The 21,181-nt window shown below is 45.3% G+C and overlaps 1 protein-coding gene across 1 annotated transcript in view; it reads left to right on the top strand.

Moving 5' to 3' along the window:
• Window positions 1-21,181, top strand: part of LOC139266646 (fibrocystin-like) — a 630,313-nt gene that overhangs the window by 605,622 nt on the left and 3,510 nt on the right. Inside the window, 1 exon segment of the mRNA XM_070884234.1 lies at window positions 10,083-10,229. Within this exon segment, the coding sequence (XP_070740335.1) occupies window positions 10,083-10,229 (147 nt within the window).

The raw sequence follows: 21,181 nt of genomic DNA, 5'->3' as shown, positions 1-21,181 counted from the left end.
TAAAGACAAGAAAATATTATGTCAAACTTATAATCACTCAAATAAAGAACAGTATATCACACATTCAAAGGGGTTACAGTGAATAATACACCTCCCACCTCCCAATACGTAACACTGACTAGATTAGACTCCAGGGCAAACAGGGATGTGCTTACCGATCCTTTACTGGTAGTTGACGGTGGTTCGCGATTTCAGGGTTTGCTGGATTCTGTAGGTTCTGCTTGCCGTACCCCGAACATCGGAGAAGGCTTCTTACTGTGCAATCTTCAGTTGGGTGGTGTCCACTGAGGCGGTAGGGCACGTTTTGGACTTATGGGGTAAGTACCCATTTTCTTTTGTTAGAAATAGGTTTCAAATTTCTTTTAGATAATGTTTTCACCTGTTGGTAGTCAGGCCTAGGTTGTAGAGTGGAAACTTTCGATTCTTGTGGAGTTTTGTTTCGAAGTCGGTCGATCGTGGTGCTTTTGGTGGTACCACGTTGGCTGTGGTCGGTTGCTACCGCGATGGTGATGCTCTTCCTTCCTTTTCGATAGCAGGACGTCGAGGCTGGAGAAGTCAGTTTTTTTTTTTAAAACTGCTGTGGTGGTTTCTCTCCCTTCTTGGTGCTCTATGATGCTAGGCTGCTGTGTGCATACCTTCTGATAAGCATCCCTAGCAGTGTCTTCTGAGGCAGTAGCATGTTCTGCTCAGCATTGAATACCCTTAGTTAAAAGCAGGGCCCAGTTATACCTTTGGAGCTTTTCTTATCTTCGTGCCAAATCAGCCTGGATTTTTAGTTTAATTTTGGCAGGCTTGATATTTCTTTGTCATATTTTGGTGGGCTCATTAAAATGTTAACCTGTCTCGGGTGTGTCGATCTTCTAAATCTGTTTCTTGATGGAAATATTAGCTTTGGTATTTGCAGTGTCTGTCTGTGCTTGGGGTTTTCATGCAGATTGGATGTGCCATTGTTATTATGTATGGGCTGGAATGCTTTTCCAGATCAGGATGATGGTTAGCTATCTCTGGGTCAATTGTTGCTATGTTCATATCTCCTGGGGAGAAGGGTTTTCGAGTATCCATAATTCTCCAGACAATTTACTTCAACTTCAATACCCCAGACAGCTTCAATACTCAAACTGGCTTCCTTGCAGGATAGTTATCCTTTAGTTCTTTAGCCCCGTCCACACAGACTCAATTTGCCTGAAAGCATCCCAAATTCGAGTAAAGTTCGTAGTTTCTTCCATGTGCACTTTAGGATCTCTAAGTTTCTGGTAGATAGTTCCAAATTAAATTTCCTTTCCAATGAGTCCAAGCACGGGGGGTGTTCTCCCACGAATTTTGCAACCCTTCAATATAGGTGAGCAGGATGCAATGAGTGGTCCCTGACCCAATTTTGTGAAATTCAGTGTGGGATTCTATGATAAAATTCAGAAAGCTGAAATATATGCCAGATCTTAAATGCAGATAAGTGGCCCATTTAAATGAGCTTTCACACTTGGCTCGAGCAGCCTTTGTCTGTTTTCACAAATTGCGCCTTACAAAATGTGGCATCCTGCAAATCGGGCACACGACCTTGCGCAATCAACTTCACGAACTGTGCACACCTCATGTGAGGCTTTGCACTGCTGACAAAGCCTTGGAATATCAGTGCTAAAATGTCCACTATCCGAATGTAGAGATTTCTTCCTTTATAGCAGTTAGGATTATTGGACAGTAGAATGGCGTACACCTGCTTTTTTTGTCACTGGTAAGTAATTTCCCTTGACCTTCTAATTTACTTTTCTTGTTCTCGGGTTCACCACTATAAAGATGGAAGATGGCAGGGCAAACTTTACTAACTTGGCAGTCTCAAGTCCTGGATCTGATTATTTCCTCAGCCTCAAGATCTCTTCACCCAAAGGTACACTAATAAGTTTGCCAATTTTTACCCATTTATGTTCTTTGTTTCCTAAAGTGTTCTCCAGTATATATCTGTGTGTCAGCTGCTGAATTGACCATTACCTACTCTTTGACTTCTAATACTGGCAGTTCAATTGACAGGGTTTGGGCAAGATCTGCAAGTTTTTAGGATTTTGAATCAAAATGGGATGCAGCAGCAACCCAACCAAGGACAGGCTGAATTCTTATTATTTAACAAACTGACCTGCTCTGTAGCAACTTGTCTTGTGCAGTATGAGAGTGTCGTCTTGATCGCCACTGTTAAGTATAATGTTGTCTGTGAAACTGAGCCATACAGATAAGAAAAGTCCCAGGTTTGATCCCCATCTTTTGAGGAAACTGATCTCATTCAGGGAAGTGAAAGGAATTCGATCGTTGGCTTCAGCTCTCCTGGGCTAGGGAAGAGCAAAGAAAGAGCTCCTGAAGTAACTGCAGCTGATTGCTATTCTGGGACCTCTGCTGGATTATGCATATATGTGGGTATCAGATGAAGACAGAATTGATCTTGCTTGGGATACATCCCATGGTTGAATAATCAAGTGACACTCACCATCTTTGCTCACATATTAAGAATGCCTATATGAGCACGGTATTGAAGGATAGTTGTAGTTTGTAGAATCGTTCTCAACAGGAATTAATGGCTTCTGGAGAGGAGAACATTGGAAATAAAAAAGTGTTATCTCAGTCAAAGCATTGTCTCAATGGAAAGAGCTAGAGTGGAGAGTTTCTACATACTACCAGCCCACGGAAAATCATTCTGGAAAATAGACCCCCCAAAGCTATTCATCCACCAAGCCAAATAATGGATAATAGTGATTAAGTACTTGTGTATGTGCTTGATTGACAGCAGCTTGGTCAATTTTAATTATGTTAATTGTCAGTTTTGCTTTAAGTTAACGATTACTTTAACGCCTCAGCAGGGATTCCATCCGCTCCCATAGCCTTGTTGTTCTTGAGCTGTCTTATTGCTTTTCCTACCTCATGCAACGTTGGGGTTTCACTGAGGTGGTGGTGGGTCACATGCTGTGGGATGGAGTCGAGAACACTCGAGTCAAAGGCAGAGTCTCGACTGAGGAGATCTTCAAAGTGCTCCTTCCAGTGGGCTCTGACTGCCTCGGTGTCCTTGATGAGTGTTTCCCCGTTCTTGGCCAGCTGTGGGGTGGGGCTTTGGGAGTTTGGCCTGTAGGTGGCCTTGACTGCGAATAAGAATCCTCGCACATCATGGCTGTCAGCCAATTGTTGTATCTCCTGTGCTTTCTCCACTCACCACCTGTTCTTTAGGTCCCGGGTTTTTTGTTGGACCTCAGCCTGTAATGTTGCTTTGCTGCTCCCGAGTTGGGTTGTTGCTTGAGGCTCAGAAATGCTCTGCGCTTGTGATCTATTAGTTCTTGGATCTTCTGATCATTCTCATTAAACCTGTCCTGGTGTTTTCTGGTTGAGTGACCAAGTGTCTCTTTGCAGGCACTGGTTATGGAGGCCTGGAGGGCAGACCAAGCGCTGTGGGCATTCAGCATCTCAGGGTCATCAAAGAACATCAGGTTAGCTGTGAGGTGCTGGCTGTATAGGGCTCTCTTAGCTGGGTCTTTAAGTATGGCTCAGAGGCATGGACCATGTACAGTAGACATGTCAAGTCCTGGAGATATATCACCAACGATGTATCTGCAAGATCCTACAAATCCCCTGGGAGGACAGGTGCACCAACATCAGCTTCCTCGTCCAGGCTAACATCCCCAGCATTGAAGCACTGACCACACTCAATCAGCTCCGCTGGGCAGGCCACATAGTTCGTATGCCAGACATAAGACTCCCAAAAGCAAGTGCTCTACGCGGAGCTCCTTCACGGCAAACGAGCTAAAGGTGGGCAGCAGAAACGTTACAAGGACACCCTCAAAGTCTCCCTGATAAAGTATGACATCCCCGCTGACACCTGGGAGTCCCTGGCCAAAGACCGCCCTAAATGAGGAAAGTGCATCTGGGAGGGCACTGAGCACTTCGAGTCTCAATGCCGAGCGTGTGCAGAAATCAAGCGCAGGCAGCGGAAGGCGCGTGCGGCAAACCAATCCCACCTACCCTTTCCATCAACGACTATCTATCTCACCTGTGACAGAGTTTGTGGCTCTCGTATTGGACTGTTCAGCCACCAACAAACTCACTTCAGGAATGGAAGCAAGTCTTCCTCAATTCCGAGGGACTGCTTATGATGATTGTTATGTATGTAAACTTTACGAGTGTGTAAGACTTGCCACTAGACGGCACACCTGTTGGAGACCCAAGGGTCACCTGCACACCCCGGGCAAGCAGGTATAAAAGGTAGTCTACCATGCTGCTTCCTAACTCTGGAGTTACATTAAAGAGACAAAAGTCACAACAGTTTGAGCTTACAGTATCCAGCCTTGTGGAGTTATTCTGAACATAACAATTGGCGATGAGCAACAGATCACAAACTTTCACACGGTTATGGCTGCGGTTGATATTCTTGAGAGATTTGTTGAGGGTGATGATGGGGAAGCCTTCGTTGAACGTCTTGACCAGTACTTCATGGCCAATGAGCTGGATACGGAAGATACCGCGGCCAAGTGCAGGGCGATTCTCCTCACCGTTTGTGGGTCCACGATATATGGCCTCGTCAAAAATCTGCTAGCACCGACAAAACCAACAGACAAGACATATGCAGAATTGTGCAAGCTGGTTCGGGAACACTTCAAGCCGAAGGAGAGCATCTTAATGGCCAGGTATCGCTTTTACAGGCACCATCGCTTTGAGGGCCAGAACGCGGAGAGCTATGTCGTCGACCTAAGATGCCTTGCGGGACCATGCGTATTTGCTGGATTTTTGGGGGAAATGTTGTGGGACTTTTCCGTGCTTGGAATCGGCCACGAGGTCATTCTTTGCAAACTGCTGTCTGCCGAATCCTTAGATCTGAGCAAGGCCATCACGATAGCCCAGGCTTTCATGTCCACGAACAATAACACTAAACAGATATCTTTGCAGCATCGAAGCTCACTGGTAAATACTGTGCATAAAATAATGCCTTCAGCAGGCAGAACTGTACATGGCAGGGCCTACATGCCTGCAGAGGCCAGACCTAGGATGACTCAGAGTCTGCTGTGGGCCGTGAATGCAAATCCATTAACACCATGTTGGCGCTGCGGGGGTAATCATCGGACCCATCAATGTCGATTCAAGCACTACGTGTGCAAGGGCTGTGGAACAATGGGGCACCTCCAGTAATGTGCAAACGTGCTGCGACTCACCACGTGGCAGAGGCGGCAGGAGATGACTGATGTGGCGCGGATCATGCTGAACGAGCAAAAGAGACAACTCAACTTGAGGCTGAAGAGGAAGTGTATGGAGTACACACCTTCACCACCAAAAGCCCTCCGATAATTTTGAAAGTCAAATTAAACGGCATTCCTGTTTCCATTGGACACAGGGGCAAATCAGTCAATTATGAGACAGAAGACTTTTGAGAAACTGTGGGACAACAAGGCACAAAGGCCAAAACTAAGCCTGATTCACACAAAGCTGCGCACTTACACCAAAGAGCTCATACCAGTCATTGGCAGTGCGGCAGTGAAGGTATCATACGATGGAACTGTGCAAGATTTACCACTCTGGATTGTACCAGGCGATGGCCCAACGCTGTTCGGCAGAAGCTGGCTAGGAAAGATCCGATGGAACTGGGACGACATCAAAGCGCTGTCTTCGGTGGATGATGCCTCGTGTGCCCAAGTGCTAAACAAATTCCCGTCGTTATTTGAGCTAGGCATCGGCAACTTCACAGGCGCCAAAGTGCAGATTCATCTAGTCCCTGATGCACGGCTTGTTCATCACAAGGCCCGAGTGGTTCCATATATGATGCGAGAGAAAGTCGAGATAGAGCTGGACAGACTTCAACGAGAGAGAATCATATTGCCAGCCGAGTTCAACGAGCGGGCCAATCCAATTGTTCCAGTGTTGAAAAGTGATGGAACGGTCAGAATCTGCGGGGACTATAAGGTCAGGATAAACTGAGTCTTGTTACAGGACCAGTATCCACTACCCAAAGCAGATGACCTATTCGCAAAGCTAGCAGGGGGGAAGTCGTTCATCAAGCTTGATCTAACCTCTGCTTATATGACGCAGGAGCTGGCTGAACCTTCAAAAAAATTGACGTGCATCAACATGCACAAAGGACTGTTCATATACTACAGATGCCCTTTTGGGATTCGCTCGGCCTTGCTATACAGTATAAATGCACACGAGGCCCATACTTGAGAGAAGGTCACTCTGTGACCAGTTACCTTTATTACCAAGACCTCAAGTGATGGAGGTGGGTGGAGCTTCCCCTTTTATACCTGAAAGTTCAGGTTAGGTGTGTCTCCCACAAGTTTGCCCCTTGTGGTCAATGTTCTCAAGGTGGACAACTTAGGTCAGCTTATACATGGGTTACAATGATAGTTGAATACGTGACATCACCTCCTCCCCAAAGTCTTATTGGGATCACAGGTTAAGTCTCTCTGGTGGTTTACGCTCCCTTGTAGACCGCTTGAGTTGGGGCTCCAGTTGTTGGGTGCTGGCCTGATAGTCACATTGTGACTGACGCCTGCTCTCAACAATTTCTTTCATGGTGGGGTGCATAAGAGATAACCTGGTATTGAGCGTCCTTTTCATTAGCAGCTCTGCGGGTGGAATCCCTGTGAGCGAGTGTGGTCGGGATCTATTGGCCAACAGGAGGCGTGATAAGCGGCTTTGTAGGGAACCCCCTTGTATTCTGAGCATCCCCTGTTTGATTATCTGCACTGCTCATTCCGCCTGCACATTTGAGGCCGGCTTGAACGGAGCCGTTCTGAAATGGTTGATTCCATTGCCTGCCATGAAGTCCTGGAATTCAGTGCTTGTGAAGCGCGGGCCATTGTCGCTGACCAAGACAGCCGGTTAGACCATGGGCGGCGAACATTGCCCTTAGACTTTCTACCGTGGCAGAGGATGTGTTTGAATTTAAAATGGCACACTAAATCCATTTGGAGTAGGCGTCTACTACAACCAAAAACATTTTTCCCATGAAAGGACCTGCGTAGTCCACATGGATGCGTGACCATGGCTTGGCGGGCCAGGACCAGGGGCTAAGGGGGGATTCCCTGGGTGTGTTGCCCAGCTGAGCATATGTGTTGCATCTGCGAACACAAAGTTCCAGGTCTGCATCTATCCCTGGCCACCAAACGTGTGACCTGGCAATTGCCTTTATCATGACAATGCCCGGGTGCTCATTGTGAAGTTCTCTGATAAATACCTCTCTGCCCATCTGGGGCATGACTACTCGGTTTCCCGACAGTAGGCAATTGGCCTGAATCAAGAGTTCATCCTTGCGCCTATGAAACGGTTCAAATTCCTCAGGGCATGCCCCGTACGTGGCTGCTCAGTCCCCATTCAGGACATATTTCTTAACTAAAGACAGTAGCGGGTCTTTATTTGTCTAGACTTTAATCTGACCGGCTGTCACAGGTAAGCCTTCACTTTCAAAAGCTTCAACAGCCATGACCATCTCAGCATCATGCTCAGTTGCCCCCTCAGTGGTGGCTAGTGGGAGCCTGCTAAGTGCATCAGCGCAGTTTTCAGTTCCCGGTCTGTGCCGAATTGTGTAGTCATAGGCGGCTAACATAAGTGCCTACCTCTGTATGCGGGCCGATGCATTCGCATTTATGGCCTTGATGTCGGCCAAAAGGGACGTTAGGCGTTTGTGATCTGTCTCCAGCTCAAATTTCCTGCCAAACAGGTACTGGTGCATTTTTTTTTACTGCATATACACATGCTAGCGCTTCCTTTTCTACTATCCCATAGCCCCTTTCTGCCTGGGACAGACTTCTGGAGGCATAAGCTACCGGCTGTAACTGACTCTTGACATTGACATGCTGCAACACACACCCGACACCATAGGACGATGCATCGCACGTTAACACAAGTTTCTTACTTGGGTCGTATAGTGTCAACAGAGTGTTGGAACATAACAAATTGCGTGCTCTATTAAAAGCCCTTTCCTGACTGTCCCCCCCAGACCCATTCGCAACCTTTGTGTAGGAGCACGTGAAGGGGCTCTAGCAGCGTGCTCAATTTGGGAAGAAAGTTACCAAAATAGTTCAGGAGCTCTAGGAACGAATGCAGCTCCGTCGTGTTATGGGGTCTGGGTGCTCTCTGGATCGCCTCCGTTTTGGACGCAGTAGGTCTGATCTCGTCTGCTGCTGCCCACCTCCCCAGGAATTCTACCTCTGGAGCTAAGAAGACGCACTTCGCCTTTTTCAGTCGCAGCCCTACCCGGTCCAGTCTGCGTAGCATCTCCTCCAGGTTGTGGAGGTGTTCTTCAGTATCGCGACCCGTGATGAGGATGTTGTCTTGAAAAACCACCGTCCTTGGAATTGACTTGAGGAGGCTTTCCATATTTCGCTGAAAGATCACGGCGGTCGAACAAATCCCGAACGGACGTCTGTTATACTCAAACTACCCCTTGTGTGTCGTGATGGTGGTCAGCTTCTTCGACTCATTCACCAGCTCCTGGATCATGTAAGCTGAGGTCAGATCCAATTTTGAAAAAATTTTCCCACCGGACAGCGTCGCAAACAGGTCCTCCGCTTTCGGTAGCAGGTACTGGTCTTGGAGTGACACCCGATTGATGGTGGCCTTGTAATCGCCACATATCCTGACCAACCCATCCGCCTTGAGCACCGGCACGATCGGGCTCGCCCAGTCACTGAATTCGACTGGCGAGATGATGCTTTCCCTCAGCAGGCGGTCCAATTCGCATTCTATCTTTTCTCGCATCATGTACGGCACCGCTCTGGCCTTGTGGTGTACTGGCCTGGCGTCCGAGTTTATGTGGATCACTACCTTGGCCGCCATGAAGGTGCTAATGCCGGGTTAAAATAATGAGTCAAATTTGTCCAGGACCTGTGAGCATGATACTCGCTCCACAGAAGAAATTGCATTGACATCGCCCCATTTCCAGTTCATCTGCATCTCGAAGATGGGGGGAAATTAGTTGCTTTGCAAGAAAAGACAGAAAGATGCAGAAAATTGGGCAAAAGGGTAGAGAATCTATGATAATTACTATAAGAATAAGCAGTAGTTTTGATCATTTGGACCGTGCAAAAACAAGTTAACTGAATGCTTACCAGTTTCACCCAATTACAATAATTTATTTCATTGAACTAAGCATTTGTCATGTTTTTTTTACAATTTATATTTTCCTTTATTTCTATTATTTTTAACCTGCTTTAGTGCCACCCTCCTGTGTCATGGATTATCCTGCATCCAAGATAACAGCCAGGTGAACCGTTCCCACATATTACCCAATTAAATCATCAGTTACAAGGAGATGCATGAGGGTAGCACAGCTTGACTCTGTACATGATTTCCCTTCATGAAACATGAAAAGAAAAACAATGAATGGCGAAAATAGGGTAAAATATGCAATGAACGTCACGTCTTAAGAGTCTATGATACAAACGGAAATCACATTCTTAACAACTCCAACCGTCTGTACACGGATCTTCACAAAACTCAGTCATTTCTGGCTTAGATCTGTATATTGCAAAGCCAACTTGTTGCATAATCAAACAGATTCCTCCACCCTTTCCCGCCTGGCTGAAAGTGGTGGGGAAGGGGTGAGGGCATATTTTTGAAAATAATGGTACATCTGGTTTGAATCTAAAATTATTATAGGAACAGAAGAATCCTTGTCAAAAGTTGTAGGCTTAAGGGAGCCTCTCCAATCAAAAGTATTTCCCCATTCTTACTAATTGAGAATATTCTGATGGTGAAGCAGCACAGTCTATCAATCTCTCCTACAGCAAGCTTACAGGGCAACATTATTAGGTACTTCATCCACTTTTCAGAACTATATCATCATAATCCATAGAATGTGACCTTTATCTAAGTAACACATTTGGAGCTTTCACTTAATAGTTAACCTTTAGAATGATTATCAGTGCCATTCTCAGTGAAACATTTCCCACTGAGTACATGTTGGTTGTTCCATGCAGCATGTATTCTGAGGAGCTATAATTTCCCATCAGATTATTTAAAGAAAATGATTGCAATATGTAATAAATATAAAAAGAATGCCTTTCTCCATTAGCTATTGAGCTGACAGTCAAAGTCCTATCTCTTTAACAATCTTTCTCACCCAGAGGTAAAGGTGGAGCGGTTTGATGCCACTGAAAATGAAGAAAGTAGTAAAGTGTCCAGGACCAGGGTTCAGCATCACCTCCCTCATATCCACCCACTCCGCGTTGAAGAGGAGGATGAAAATGATCTTGGGACATCAGAAGAGACAGGTGAGAAGATTGGTGGTCATAGTTTAAAGGTGGATAACTGAAATATTACCCTAAATGGGGAACCAGATACATATCAGTGACCCATGAGTACTCCCATCCCAAGTCATGAGTTTAAGTCCAGTGTAGGCTAATACACAAATCTGCTAAATGTATGTGAATGTTATTTGTGGTAGGATTGGTCTTTAAGTGAAATGTCACTTTGAAGCAGAGTGTTTTACATTTGGGGAAGAAAATCTGACATACCAGTAAATGTAAATGAGTTTCCTCTCCTCAGTTTTATTCCCCGTCCCTTTCAAAACTGCTGTCATCACCCCCCTTCCAGAAATAAAACCATCCTTCACCTCTCTGTCTTTGCAAACTATCTCTAACTTCCCTTCCCTTTCCTTGAACGTTAGCTCACAGATCCGGGCACATCTCCCTGTTTGAATCCCTCCAATCAGGTACTGCTCTATCCACAGCACCGAATAACACTCTCTGTGACTGTGCCTGTGATGCATTATCCTTCCTTGACTTCAATGCAGCAATGTTGACCACACCATCCTCCTTCAACACCCCTCCTCTGTAAGTGGGACTGCCCTTACTTGGTTCTATTCTTACGTATCTGACTGTAGTTAGAGCATCTCTACCAATGGCTGCTCTTCCCACCCCCACACTATTACCTCAGACGTCCTCCAAGGATTCATCCTTGCCCACCTCCGCTTTCTCATCTACATGCTGGCCCTTGACAATATCATGCAGGGTCAGCTTCCACATGAACTACACTTCTCCACCACCTCTTGACCCCATCCCCCAACTGCATCTATGCTGTCAGATTGCTTGTCTGACCTCCAGTCTTGGATGAGCTGCAATTTCCTCTGGTTAAGCATTGGAAAAACCCAAGACATCATCTTGTCAACAAACTCTATACCCTTGCCAAAGATTTCATCCTCCTCCCCAGCTACTGTCTCGGGCTGAACTGGATTGCTTGCAACCTCAGAGTCCTGTTTGACCCTGAGCTGAGGTTCTAACTCTATATTTTCTCCATAAGGAAGACCACCTATTTCCAGCTTCATAACATCACCTGCTGCTACCCCTACCTCAACCCATCTTTCACTGAAATCTCATGCATGCCTATGTCATTTCCCAACAACTATTCCAATGCTCTCCTGATTGGCCTCCCATTTTCCATGCTCAGTAAATGTCAGCTCATCAAAATCCTATTCAGGAGGATGTGAAATATCCCATTTGAAAAAGAACATGGAGTTTTCCTGCTGCCTTGCCCTGTACATTCATCTCATTTGATGTGTGTGGGACTTTATGTTGTGTACGCATAAATAACTGACAAACTGAGCCAGGAGAGATGTAACTTAACTTAACTGTGCTTTTATATAACTCAAAATGGTGTGCCAAGTCGGCATGAACTACTATGAGTACAGCAACTATGAATAGCTCCCGTGGAATCCTAATGCCCATCCAGTGAGCTGTAACAAACAAATAGAGTATGAACATAACATATATCTCCTCTTTTTAAAACCACAATCTATATACTGACAAAGTCCTTGAGATAGCCAGGCCCTGTTCTGATACGCTGAAACTGGCGTGGAGCTTGCTGTGTTTGATCGAGGTTTTCAGTTGGGAAACAGAATGGTGCCTCGGTTCCATCCTGCTGATCTGTTGGCTTGTGAATTGGGATCAATCTATGAGCGTTCCATCGAGTTCCATCATTAAACTCATAGGTGTGAGTGCTGAACTCTCATCCGATCTGTTTTGGAGGCGAAAGTGAAGATGCAAGCTTATGACTACGGTTTGGGTGCTGACCCAATCTCTGTTCTTCAGTTGGGGCTTTTGAACGCGTCATTTTGTGTCAGTGTATGACTTCGCTTTTCGTTGGTAACAGAAATCTGGGATGCGAATGTGGTTATCTTCACGCTAGGTTTGGCTGGAGGTTTCAGAATGTTCAGTAGCCAGCAAAGATTCCGCCCAATCATGAACTCAGTGGGTGTCTGTCCCGTTAGCGAGTGCTTTGTCGAACGGTATGTGCGGAGAATGGTTTGAACTGCTTCGTCGAATGTTTGGCCCGCTGTGAGGTTGACCTTCAACCCTCTTTGATGACGCGGTTAAATCACTCAACATCTCCGTTGCTTTGAGGATTGTACTGAGCAGTAGGGCGATGCTCGATAGCATGATGATTGAGGAAATCCGCAAACTGGTCGGACACAAACTGTGGTCCATTGTCAGTGATTATGACCTCTGGGAGGCCCCACCTTGTGAACATATGCTGCAGAATAGTGACGATCGTTGATGAGATCACTGAACTTGTTGTAGCAATTTCGGGCCATTTGGAATGCAGGTCATGTACTACAACAAGGAAACGCTGGTGCTGTGGAGCTGCTTCAACTGGACCGAAGATATCCAACTGAAGTTGTTGCCATGGTCTTTGTGGCCATGGAATGGGCTTCATTGGCACTGGTCGGATGTTTGTGGCTTTTTCGCTCAAACTGCATGCTTTGCAGTGTGAGACAAACTCCTTGATGTGAGTGTCAATCCCAGGCCACCATACTGAATCGCGACATCTCTGCTTCAGGTGGACAATGCCAGAGTGTCCATCGTGTGCCAAAGAGAGAATGCGCTGTTGAAGCAACTTTGGAATTACTGCTCTATCACCACGAGCTTGGCAGCCATCGTTCCAAACAGAAAATTCATCACCAAGTCTGTGGAAGTTTTTCAGCTCTTCCGGAGGCCACTCAGTCTGGAAGAAGTGACACACATGCTGGAGCGTAGCATCACTTTGTGATTCGGTTTTGAGTTTGTCGCAGAAGACAAGGTTTCTGATGGACTGAGTGATGATCAACCTGACATATGTGTTGTCATCTGTGAACAAGTCAGCACCAGAGTCCGAAACAGGTGTCGAGCGGCTGAGCATGTCAGTTACGTGGTTGTGACTGCCAGCGATGTACTGTACATCAAAGCAATACTGATGAAGGTGATCTGACCATCGGCTGATTCATAGTGGTCTGTGCCCAGATCCAGTTGTAGCCAGTAACGTAGTTAGCGCTTGGTGATCCATACGGAGGGTAAATTTCCTGCCATAGAGGTAGATGTGCCAGCGTTCACACGCGTAGATGCAAGCGAGTGTTTCGTGTTCCCCTGTAGAGTATTTACGTTCTGAAGACAAGAGTGTGCGAGAGGCGAAGGCTACTAGGCATTCCAGGCCGTCAATCCATTGCAAGATCACAGCATCCATGGTGGTGCCTGATGCATCCGTGGTAACGTACGTAGTGGCATTCGGATCAAAGTGCGCGAGGATAGGAGGGGCTGTGATTTTCTCCTTAAGTGTGGTGAATGCCTGAGGCTGGGACTCTGTCCATTCCCAAGGGATGTCCCTGTGCAGCAACTTGTGAAGTAGTTCAGCAATGTGTGTGTAGTGCAGGCTGAACTTCAGATAGAAGTTGCAAATGCAGAGAAATAATGAAAGTTCTTTGACGTTGGTAGCCTCCTGCATTCGCTGGATCACATCAATGTTGAGAGCTTGTGCTGTGACTCTGTAGCCCAGAAAGTTTATTTCTCCAGCAGCGAATGTACACTTATCGGCATTAAGTGTAATGTTATGTGTAGCAAGTCTAGCTATAACTGTGTGAAGTCGCTGGTCATGTTCTTCCATTGTCCATCCATGGACGACGATATCGTCAAGTCGATTGAGAACTCCTTCTATGTCTGCTAGCATAGTAGTGACAATCTACTGAAATGCACTTGGTGCAGAAGATAGTCCGTAGGGCATGTGTCGATACTGATACAGACCATCATGCGTTGTGAATGCCGTGAGCGGTTTGCTGTCCTCCGCTCGGGGTATTTGCAGGTAACTGTGGCACATATCGAGTTTCATAAAAACTGTTGAGCCGTGGAATTCTGAAGATAGTTCGCCGATGGTAGGAAGAGGGTACTTGTCGGGGATGAGGGCCTTGTTGACCTCTTTCAGTTCGATGCACAGGCGGATCTCCCCATTTTTATGCCAAGCAATGACTAAGTTCAAGATCCAGGGTGAGGAGTCGATGCTCTCAATGATTCCCTGAGATTTGAGTCGTGTTAATTCTGCTGATACTTGGTCGCGAACTGCGAATGGGAGATGGCAAAGTCGCTGCGTAACCGGTCTAACGGAAGGGTCAACGCGGGAACAATGGCAGAATTTTGTTGTCACTCCAAACCCTGTTAAGATTGAGGGATACTGCTTGTCAAAGTCTACCGTGTACACAGGTGTGCCTGTTGCGTCGTAAACTTTGAACCCAAGCTTGTCAGAAAGATCAACATCCATGAGGCTTCGTCCCTTCGCGATATAAAAGGATTAGTTCTCCAACGTTATGTCCTTGTAGTATATCGGGACAGATATTACCCTAAGTACCTCAATTTTGGAGTTGGAGTACGCATGTAGAATGGAAGTTGTGGGCTGCAGTTGACAGTGCGTGAAGTGGGTTTCATACACAAACTCGCTCAATTTGGAGACTTTGGCTCCAAGGTCAATGAGGAGGCAGCAGGGTGTGCCGTCAATGTTTAACTCACATTCCTTGAATTTGCCTGAACCAATGTGCAAAATGTCACTAACAGTGAAAACCATGGGGTCATCACTTTCGGGGTTGTCCACATGTCGAATATGCTGCGATGAGCGACAGACACTAGAAAAATGGCTCATTTCCCCACATGCAGAGCATTTCTTCCCACGTGCAGGGCAGTTAAGACTCTTTGCTGAGTGTGATTTGTCCCCAAAGTTAAAATAGTCAAAGTTAAGCCCGCGATCTGTAGTGGGTGGCTTATTACTATCCCTGGGTCTCTGCTGTGATTTCCGCTTTGGACGAACGCCTTGCACATGGGCTGTAGCTGCAGTCTGTTGCACAGGGGGAGCAGGGGATCTGATCACTTTTGAATCGGAAAGCACTGATTCAATTTGGATGGCCAAATTAGTTGCTTTATCCAATGACAATTTATCATCCTCCAATAGCAAGCGTTCCTGAATGTGGGGGATCGGTGTTTTCGCAATCATTTGATCCCTGATTATTTCCTCTGTAATTGATCCAAAGTTACACATGGTGGTCAGTTCAGTTAATGAAATGATGTACTGTTTGATTGGTTCACCATTCCCTTGCCCCCTTTTATGAAATTGGGATCTCTCCATCAAGGTACTTTTCTTTGTTCCAAAATAGTTCTCTCGGGCGCTCACCATTTTATTGTAGGACTCTGAGGCAGTGGATAAGTATTGCATGGCGGCGAGCTGGTGTTACGTTGTCACTGTCTAACCCACTCGCCGTGATGTACGTAGAAAAACTTTTTATCCATCTTGGCCATGGAATTGGAAGGTCCCTGGGTGTGGAGAGGAAAGATTGGGGGGGGGGGGCGGGGGGCAGGGTAGGAGGTTATTTTTAGTCATCCTTGTCGCCAAATTATGTTGTGTACGTGTAAATAACTGACAAACTGAGCCAGGAGTAATGTAACTTAACTTAACTGTGCTTTTATACAACCCAATATGGTGTCCCAAACCGGCATGAACCAGAATGAACACAGCAACTGTGAATAGCTCCCGCAGGGTCGTAATGTCCATCGTGAACTGTAACAAATAAATAGAGTATGAGAACAACACCTTACTCTGTAAAAATTGTCTGTTGTATTTGCCTGCATTACAATAGTTGAAAAGCAATTCATTTGTCATGAAGTGCTTTGGGAACTTCCTGAGGACATGAAAACCGCGATATAAATGTAAGAAATGTTTAAATGAAATTTCACTGCTTCTCTCCTCTCCACAGCACCAGATTTATAATGTGGCAAATACAAGTAGGATTTCAAGACAAACTGATTTGCTCTCCTGTTCCATGTGGTCTTTCAAAAGGGGGTGGGAAGGAGGGGGCAGGTATGGGGGAGAGGAATTGCATAATCATAAATACATAACAATTTAATGACAATTTTGTACTTGTTGGAACACATTTAGTCGTGCCCCGTAAAAGTGGTCGGCGAGAGTAGTAAAGGGAGAAAGACAGCCTGTCACGTAGTCGAGCCTGAATCTCAATCCTTCATTAGAAGTGAAAGAACAGTGCACTAACACTCTGTATTGGTCCCTTCCCTCCTATGAGCTGCTTCAATGATGGAATCTGTTACAGGCCAACAAAAGCTGTTTGAACTGAATGATGGGGTTCCAGCAGCATAACAGATTATAATGACAAGTTTGGTGTCACATAATGGACTTTATTACTTTGAGAAGGTAAAATAGATGCTGACTACTGAAAGGCTAGTTATTAAAGGATTTGTAGGCCAGCGAGGCTATTTTTTATTCTTACTTCTTTGGTGTTACATTGCATACATCATTTCTGTTGGACTCCCTGGTGGTCCTCTCCGGGGTGTCTTCGACGATAAATAAAAAAATACCCCTGACTTCTGAAACTTGCCAACCAGTTGCAAGCTTCTCTTGTAGCTTTGTTTGGGATGTGAATGCCGTGCCCTTATGACCTTTAAAGGCAATGATTTCTCAGGACTGCACAAGTTTAATTCTAATGTAATTCTGCTGAAAGTAACTCACACTGACCTATTTTCTCAACGGAAGTGCTTGTGTTGCAAATTCTGGGACATGTTTTGGAAATCTGGTCCCAAGAGTGTTGAAACTATTGTCAAGTCATTGTTGAATAAAGGTTACTTAACCAGTCACCACAGGTGAAATGCTCCACAGTCTCGTAGGTCTCAGTGTTAAGTCATTTTTTGTATTTAATGGGGGAAAAAAACTACCTGTGACATGAAGCATTTCACATAATGTGATTGGTTGATTGGTCCCTTGTGTGCTGGAATGTGATTTACTGTATAGGTATGAATTATTTTTCATGAAATACCTTAATTCCTTACAGCCTCTATAGCCTGGAGTTCCATCTTTTGGTCTTGAACACATATCTCTTGAAACTTCATTTAGATTTTCAAACTGTACAGAGATCTAAGCTCCCTGCTGAGGGTTCAGATCAAAGAGGTCCATTCTGTCTGATGTCTGCCTTGAATGTTGCTGTTCGCTGACAGGCCACAGTCTGAAAACTCATGTCTGGAGACTACAGATTTCCCCCAGCACCTTTACATAGATTCCTTTCATTTCAACAATGTAGCTGACAGGCTGAATGTTGATTGGTGCATCCCAATAAATAATGAATTGAGCCGAGTTGTGACAGAAGAGTAAGCTGCTGATTCAGGCATTTACACACTGAAAAGTTTTGTGTGTGTGTGTTTGAGGGAGGGGGCATTGTCAGTGGATGTTTGCTGTCAAGTGGATTGTATCCCCTGTAGTAAGTCCCTTAATTCAATTATGAAAAGAAAGGAAAGCTAAATTAAATACTAATTTGGTTGTAGCTCTAGACTTTTAATAAACAGGGGGCAGTAATATAATGATGCGAAGGTATCAAAGGGCTGTAAAAAAAGATACAAATAGCTAGCAGTATGTAAAAATCTAATACTGTTATGTTTAATAAACAACCATCTCAAATATCGGTAAGACCTTTATGATCAGAATACTTCTACTTTATGAGCAAAATCTTTTCAGTAATATCCAGAACCCAACATTCCTCTCTGTAAATTTTAGCAAAAATGTAGAGTTGTGTGCATGGGGAGAAAGTGACTGGAGAATTTGACTGTTTTCATCATTGAACTGAGACCTGGCCAGTTAATGGGTCTATTGCAACAGGTAGCTACATGGGCATGGCACAAGAGCAGCGCATGAGAAGGCTTAGGCTCACCAGTGAGGCTGCATCTGAGCTGTGTAATGGCGGAGGACAGGACGGTGAAGTTGACGCAATGTGATCGACTCCAGACATAAGGACCGAGCATTCCATCTGGAACGGAGAGAAGAAACCATCATCTACGAGCCAAGAGAGCCTTGCTACTCGACCTAAGGCCCCGACCTGCGAGGGAACATCAGCAGCAGGTCGGGGCCATAAAAGGAGTGGCGAGCGGCGGCCATGGGCAGCGTGAAGGCTACTTCAAGGTACAACGCGAGCTGGTGCAGGAGGGCGATGGCTGTGAAGAGTGATGTCATCAAGATCCAGGTCAGTGATTGGAACCTGGGCAGGTACAGCAGGACCGGTGAGAGACTGTAGAGGGACGTGATCGGAGCCCAGGGGAGGTGCGAGTTTGGGGCCGGAGACCCAGGGACAGCACGGGCCAGCCCACATTGCGATACGTGTGCGCACTAGGTCCGTGCAGCAGAGCTGGTCTCCAGTTGTCTTGGGTAATCCTTGTCACTGGACCAAGACCTAACTCTGTCAAGCCCATGTGGTGGCTGGTGTGCAACGGCCACCCCACGTTAAAAAAATTCACGCACAGGCATCTTCCACCCTTCATTAAAACACCTGTGAACTCGTTCTGTTTTTGGCGTGGAAGGAAGTCATCCTCGTTTCAAGGGTCCGCCTATGATGATGATGATATGATGATCTGAGCTATTCCATCTGGTCATAGAAGGCGGTTAACCATCTGCAATGCGTTAATGATGGAAGTTAGGATCATCACTGTGCTCGATTTGTATGCCACAGAAACCTTCCAGACACCTACAAGGGCATCTTAGGAGTCAGCCACTTTGATTGACTGTTGGACAACTAACTCTTCCCTTTCTGTGCTGTGATGAAGATACACAGAAAAGTATATTGACAGTGAATTTATTTTATACATTTTTGGGCCTAGCTTTTCTTTTAGAGAGCAGGAGTTCCTTTTGTTCCTTGGAATGTTTTACCAGCTGGCATGAAGGCTTATGATTGGTAGTTAAGTAAAGGCTTGTACAGTATCTTAATCAATGCTCATTTGGGATAGCCCAAATCATTAATCTAGCCAAATTTATTGGGATCACATTTGCATAATCTGAAAATAAAGACAGTGAGGAAAAATCCACTCACCCTCCAAAGTAAAACCCTTTTTTCTTAGAATTCATTTACACAACACGTTTAGCTACAGCACAAAGTGGTTTCAGCCTCACACCGATATTACAATGTGGAGCTTAAATCAGACTCCCTCCTCCATGGAGTCTCGCCGTGCATCATTCTGGTTTCAAATTGATCGCTAACCCTGGGTTCAGATTTTACACTATAACTGCAGAATCGAGATGAATGGGTTTCACTTTGCAGCAAAGCTACAGATTTAGTGTAAAAGCACCCTTGGAGTCAGATGAAAATATAAAGAAATGGAAAAATTGCACAGCAGCATGGTCTGAAGATTTTAAAAATTTCTATTGTGCAGCAGCTTAGTAACATAATAGTATAAAACATACAGCATAAAAATGGACTTAGAATGGTAGAATGATACAGCACAGAAGGAGGCCATTCTGCCCATCGTGCCTGTACCAGCTAACTGGTAGAGCTTTTCAATTAATACCACTCCTCTGCTTTTTCCCCATAGCCCTGTAATTTCATTCCTTTCAAGTACTTATTCAATTCTCTTTTGAATGTTACTATTGAATCTGCTTCCACCCTTTCAGGCAGTGCATTCCAGATCGCAACAACTCACTGTATAAATAAAAATGTTTCCTTGTGTTGCCTACGGTTCTTTTGCCAATTGCCTTAAATCTGTGTCCTCTGGTTACTGACCCTTCTGCCACTAGAAACAGTTTCTCTTTAATTACTCTATAAAAACCATTCATGATTTTGAACACCTCTATTAAATCTCCTCTTAACCTTCTCTGCTTTAAGAAGAACAAACCCAGCTTCTTCAGTCTCATAACCTTCCAGATATAAAAGGGGTCAGAGGGTCTAGTAAGGAGGAGGAACTGAGGGAAATCTTTATTAGTCGGGAAATTGTGTGGGGAAATTGATGGGATTGAAGGCCGATAAATCCCCAGGGCCTGATGGACTGCATCCCAGAGTACTTAAGGAGTTGGCCTTGGAAATAGCAGATGCATTGACAGTCATTTTCCAACATTCCATTGACTCTGGATCAGTTCCTATCGAGTGGAGGGTAGCCAATGTAAACCCACTTTTTAAAAAAGGAGGGAGAGAGAAAACAGGGAATTATAGACCGGTCAGCCTGACCTCAGTAGTGGGTAAAATGATGGAATCAATTATTAAGGATGTCATAGCAGCGCATTTGGAAAATGATGACATGATAGGTCCAAGTCAGCATGGATTTGTGAAAGGGAAATCATGCTTGACAAATCTTCTGGAATTTTTTGAGGATGTTTCCAGTAAAGTGGACAAAGGCGAACCAGTTGATGTGGTATATTTGGACTTTCAGAAGGCTTTCGACAAGGTCCCACACAAGAGATTAATGTGCAAAGTTAAAGCACATGGGATTGGGGGTAGTGTGCTGACGTGGATTGAGAACTGGTTGTCAGACAGGAAGCAAAGAGTAGGAGTAAATGGGTACTTTTCAGAATGGCAGGCAGTGACTAGTGGGGTACCGCAAGGTTCTGTACTGGGGCCCCAGCTGTTTATATTGTACATTAATGATTTAGACGAGGGGATTAAATGTAGTATCTCCAAATTTGCGAATGACACTAAGTTGGGTGGCAGTGTGAGCTGCGAGGAGGATGCTATGAGGCTGCAGAGCGACTTGGATAGGTTAGGTGAGTGGGCAAATGAATGGCAGATGAAGTATAATGTGGATAAATGTGAGGTTATCCACTTTGGTGGTAAAAACAGAGAGACAGACTATTATCTGAATGGTGACAGATTAGGAAAAGGGAAGGTGCAACAAGACCTGGGTGTCATGGTACATCAGTCATTGAAGGTTGGCATGCAGGTACAGCAGGCGGTTAAGAAAGCAAATGGCATGTTAGCCTTCATAGCGAGGGGATTTGAGTACAGGGGCAGGGAGGTGTTGCTACAGTTGTACAGGGCCTTGGTGAGGCCACACCTGGAGTATTGTGTACAGTTTTGGTCTCCTAACTTGAGGAAGGACATTCTTGCTTTTGAGGGAGTGCAGCGAAGATTTACCAGACTGATTCCAGGGATGGTGGGACTGACCTATCAAGAAAGACTGGA

This window comes from Pristiophorus japonicus, chromosome 7 (genome assembly GCF_044704955.1).
Source record: "Pristiophorus japonicus isolate sPriJap1 chromosome 7, sPriJap1.hap1, whole genome shotgun sequence".
Lineage (NCBI taxonomy): Eukaryota > Metazoa > Chordata > Chondrichthyes > Pristiophoridae > Pristiophorus > Pristiophorus japonicus.
The sequence above is the reverse complement of the archived record's forward strand: the minus strand, read 5'-3'. Positions and strand labels throughout refer to the sequence as shown.